Here is a 4,870-nt window from a genome sequence, read left to right on the forward strand (position 1 = left end):
CATTTTAACACATCTATAATGTTTCTCTCCAATACAATTTTTTTCATGATGATGAAGATTATACAAATGTTAAGTATACTCAAAGTCTTTCCATGCAGTATGAATTCTTCCATGACTTTGAAGATGATTCTGATGAGTAAAAGTTTTACCACATTGATTATATTCATAAGATTTCTCTCCATTACATGTTCTTCATGTCTTAGGAGATGTTATGTCCACAGCATTTCTCTTCAGTGCGTGTTCTTTTATGTATTTGTGGATTGTTATGCCTTGCAAAGGCTTCACCACATTGGTTACATTCATAGGGTTTCACTCCAATATGTTTTCTTGTCTTAGGAAATAACTGTTACATGGAAAGCCTTTATATTTATTATATTCAGAGTTTTTCTCCAGTATGCATTTTTTATGTATTAGGAGATGACTGTGTTGTACAAAGATGAAACTACACTGTGTACATTCATAAGGTTTTTCTCCATTGTGTGTTATTTTATGTTTTCAGAGACTACTCTGAAATGGGTATATTCATAAGGTTTCTCTCCAGTGTGTGTTCTTTTATGTTTTTGGAGACTACTATTACATTCAAAGGCTTTACCACATTGTTTACATTTATATGGTTTCTTTCCAGTATGGGTTCCTTTATGCATTAGGAGATGACTGTTACATGAAAATATTTTACCCCACTGGTTGCCTTCATAAAGTTTCTCTCCAGTGTATGTTCTTTTTATGTACTAGGAGATGACAGTTATATGTAAAATTTTTATCACACTGATTACATTCATATGGATTCTTCCCAGTGTGTGATCTTTCATGCATTAGGAGAGAATTAAAAAATGATTTACCACATTGGTTGCATTCATAAGCTTTCTCTCTAGTATGGGAGAGACCAGGACTAGAATCACGACCAGTATTCTCCTATTTCACTGTCTCCTAATTAATCAGCTAGCCAGCAGAGTGCGCCCGCTCTGAGCCACCACTGGTGGCAGGAATAGAACTCTGGAAGAGTATCTAGTGGTCCTAACCTCTGAGCAGTCCTGGTAGCCATCCCTCTCTTCTGCTGCATTTCTTTTCATCCTTCAACCGTCTCCTGTGTCTCTGAGCACTTTAGTGGTGATGGGAGGCAACTTCTCCATCAATTATCTCTGGAATGGTTGATGGTTTCATCATCGGAGCCTGCTGTGCTGGTGGCCCGCAAGGAGAGCCCATGAGGGGAAGGTTCTAGCAGGGTGACTCTGGGAAGTGACCATGCTTCCTCAGCATTGTTCTGGGTGGAACTCGGAACCCCGGTTGCCAGGTAACAGGAGGCCAGCAGCAGCAACAGCAGCCTGGACAGGCCAGCTGGTCCAGAGGAGCTGGAGAGATGAGTCTGTTCTGCTTCCAGACCTCAAGAGGTACCGGTCTCAGAGAAGACAGTGGTGGTCACCTGTGCCGCTGCTAGAGACACGTGGTGCTCACCCTGACACGTTTCTGGCCTGTTTCCTCCTGGGAGACCAAGGCAACCAGGGCCGCCCTGCAGCAGGGAAGCTTTCTGGTCCACCCTTCCCCCCATCCATCATGGTCGCCGCCTGGAAGAGTGTTCCTGTTGGGACACTGAGGAACACTTATCATGTCCGCTTCCTGCTTAGGTGTAGGGAAAGGGGTCATTGGTGCCCCTCGGTGTTTGCACACTTAAGACCTCCCTCCTTCCCTGGTCCTTCCTTATAGCGAAAGGGAGTGAGCCTTCCTGCATGGCATCCCCATGCTCACCAATGATGGCATGGACTATGTGGAGCAGATGATTCCCTATTTCCCACGGCTGTGCAGAGGGACGACAGGGTATCTCTCTGCTTCTTTCTGGCCCTTTATCCAAAGTTTGCCACCATCTGGATGGTTCTGGACCTGATCCTGAAAAAGTAGGAGAGCAACAGCAGCCTGGACAGACCAGCCAGGGATCTAGCCAGCCCTCAGATCTTCTCCTGCTGTTTCCCAGGGCCCGTACCCTGTGCCCTCACAGAACTGGACGTCTGAGTCCCAGCAGCCTGGGACTCAGACTTTAAGGCCTGGCCCCTTAAAGTGACATGGCCAAGCATGGGCGATTGGGGCAGGGGTGGGGCTCTAACAGGTGCCATTCCCCTTCCCCACAGAGTGTCACACACTACCCTTTCTCACGCCCTGAGCGTCCTTTCCCTGTTTGTGTAAAGGATTCTGGACCCCATCTGCAGTGTTTGTTATGGATGGAGCCCCCAGCATCCCCAAACCCCTCCCTGGGAAGATTCTCATAGTTCCTTCTAGATGTCTGGGTGGGTTGGGGACACGGGGCCTTAGGAGTGACACCCCCGTGGACTGTCACAGGTATAAATCCTTCAGGCCCGACTGTGAGGAGGATTAGCAGACAAAGACATGAGTGGGCTTGGGGTGGAGGGGGAGGTGAGAGGGGAACGTTGTTTGGGGCGGCCAGGGTTGAGGACCAATAATGGCCAGGAGCCTCACTTTTGGGGTTCTCTCCCTAGGGACTGTCCCTGCGACGTTGCCTGCTGGTAGAGGACAGAGGTTTCCCACAGGGCTCCTGGGTTTTGAGCAGCAGAGGGAGGGAAAAGAGAGGAAGGGCCTTGGGGGACACCCATGCCCTGCCCTGCAGCCCTGAAGTGAAGCCAGGCTCCTGACCCCATGTCCCTCTGCCCTGCTCTTACCCACAGGGCCATCTTATCATTCTTGTCCCAGTGGCTGCAGAAATTCCCCCAGTTTTTCTGTGGGGCCCTGGACCTGGCCATCATGAGGTGGCTGCTAGACTATGCCAGGATCCATGAGCCCACTGCAGAGTTGGACTGCCAATCTAGGGAGATCCTCTGGGCAATGAATAAGCCCGGGATAAGCTGAAGTCCGAGGAGGAGGAGAAGGAGGAGGATGATTAGGAAGAGGGTGTGGACCCAGGGGAGGTGCCTGGTGAGCCAGCAGCTGATTCCAGCCCCGTGTCCCACAGGGGAAGTGTCCTGAAGCTCTGGCCAATGAAGCAGAACAGGATGTCTGTCAGCTTGACCGTTCTGCGGGTAGGAGAGGGGACTGTGCTTTCCCTGGCATGGAGAGGTTATCTTGGGCTAGCTCACCCCATTCTGTGTGCCTTCAGGCTGCTCCCCTATCCCGGACAACGGCTCACTCCTTTCTGTGCTCAGATCCTGGGCTACTTGGGGTCTCAACTGCGGAGACAGTTGACAGGGTTGACAGACGACAACCCTTGCAAGAGCCCTTGGTGGCCCAGGAGACATGGAGACTGGCTTCGGGGGCAGATGCTCAGCCCCAAGAGGATGCTGAGCTCCTGGATCACATGGCGGTGGGACCCCTAGTCTTGCCAGAAGCTGGACCAGTGCAACCTCCGGCTTTAGCATCAGAGGACACAGAGTTCCTTGTGGACTAGGCAGATGAGCTACTGTTTCTCTCCACTGTGGTGCACTTGGAGGCACCCAATCCCCTGTCCTCGCTGACCAAGGTAGACATATAGTTGGTACCATTGCCGACTGAGCTGCACCCAGCACCTGCTCCCCTTAGAGAAAAGATTCTCTTTATTTTGTATATTTTTAAATTGCTGTTTTTCACTGTTGCGTTATTGTTGTTGGTTTCATATTATTATTAAAAAGGTGTTGCTTACTCAACTTAAGTGTTGTATTCGAGAGATGGGGCCTCCCCATCTACCCACAGTGGGTGGAGCCATTCCTGGGCAGTGGACCTGGATCCGGCATAGCTCAAAAGGATCGCAGATGAGATTTTCCCTGATCTTTCCCATTTAATAGACAAATTTTAACTTCTGTCTCCAGTCTGAATTTGTCTCAGCAGATCTTCACCTGTTTAACTCTGTCCGGGATCAGCTGTGGACTGCAAGCTGATATCTGGACTTCCTGGAAACTGACACGATTGCTCCCTGCCTCTTTGGGTGGATCAACAAACCAGATGCTTGGGACTTCCCCATTGCCCAGCCTTTGACTGGCATTTCAGCCTTCCTAGCCCCTGATGCCTACAGTCCAACGGTCAGCTCGAAGAAGCTCCAGAAGATGGATCTATGCCCAAATCCCCCCTAGCAGGCTGAAATGCTAAGTCAAAAGGGGCTCCCTGGCATTAGCTATTGTCTTGGACATCTGCTTAGCTGAAATGGACACTAATATTGCAGCAACTGGGCTAAAAGCCTAGAGAGATCCTGTAATAGTTCTCCTTGGCTTACTACCCCTATATCCACCCTGAAGGGACCCCAGATCCCATTATAAAAAATAAATCTATAAGATACAAGGGGTCATATCTGGAAGACCCAAGATTGGGTCTTCAAATGATCATAGGAAAGGGGGAAATGAGAGACCAAAAGATAAGCAGCGATTGTTAACACTATGTAGAGTAGGCGCGGTATAGCAGTAAGTTCCCTGAGGGGAGAGCTACCTTGCTGCATTCTTTCCTGCATTCTTTCCTGCATTCTTTCCCGCCTTCCCGGTTCTGGGTGGGTACGTGACTCGGCTCACAATCTGCCTTCCCGCCTTCCCGGTTCCAGGTACGTGACTTAACTACGGCTTTGTTCAAACCACCCAATCAGACCCCTGTAACTATGCTTCTCGTTTCTGTAACCGTGCCTCCTGCTCCCGAGCCCTATAAAAACCCGTCACCCCAACTGAGAGGCGCACAAGTCCTCCGATAGGCTTGGTCGCCCCGGGTACCCGTGTATCAAAATAAACCTCTTGTGGCTTGCATCCGAAGGCTGGTCTCGCTGTTCCTTGGGAAGCGGGGTCTCCCCGTATAGATAGGCTCATGGGAGTCTTTCAACATCAGGAATGGCTGCATTGTCTTCTTCGGTGGCCTGGTAAGGCTGCTCCCTCCTCAGGAGGAGGTGATCAAAGAGCAGGCCAATCAGTTTATGTCA

At 49.9% G+C, this 4,870-nt stretch overlaps 1 protein-coding gene across 1 annotated transcript in view; it reads left to right on the forward strand.

Annotated features, from left to right (window-relative positions):
• Window positions 1–2,996: 2,996 nt before the first annotated feature.
• Window positions 2,997–4,870, forward strand: part of LOC132650940 (zinc finger protein 120-like) — a gene marked incomplete at its 3' end in the record, with an annotated part of 123,640 nt that continues 121,766 nt past the window's right edge. Inside the window, exons 1-2 of the mRNA XM_060376261.1 lie at window positions 2,997–3,023; window positions 3,101–3,304. Coding sequence (XP_060232244.1) covers window positions 2,997–3,023; window positions 3,101–3,304 — 231 coding nt within the window. The remainder of the gene's footprint in view (window positions 3,024–3,100; window positions 3,305–4,870) is intronic.

The sequence above is a fragment of the Meriones unguiculatus genome (genome assembly GCF_030254825.1).
Source record: "Meriones unguiculatus strain TT.TT164.6M chromosome 13 unlocalized genomic scaffold, Bangor_MerUng_6.1 Chr13_unordered_Scaffold_37, whole genome shotgun sequence".
Classification (NCBI taxonomy): Eukaryota; Metazoa; Chordata; class Mammalia; order Rodentia; family Muridae; genus Meriones; species Meriones unguiculatus.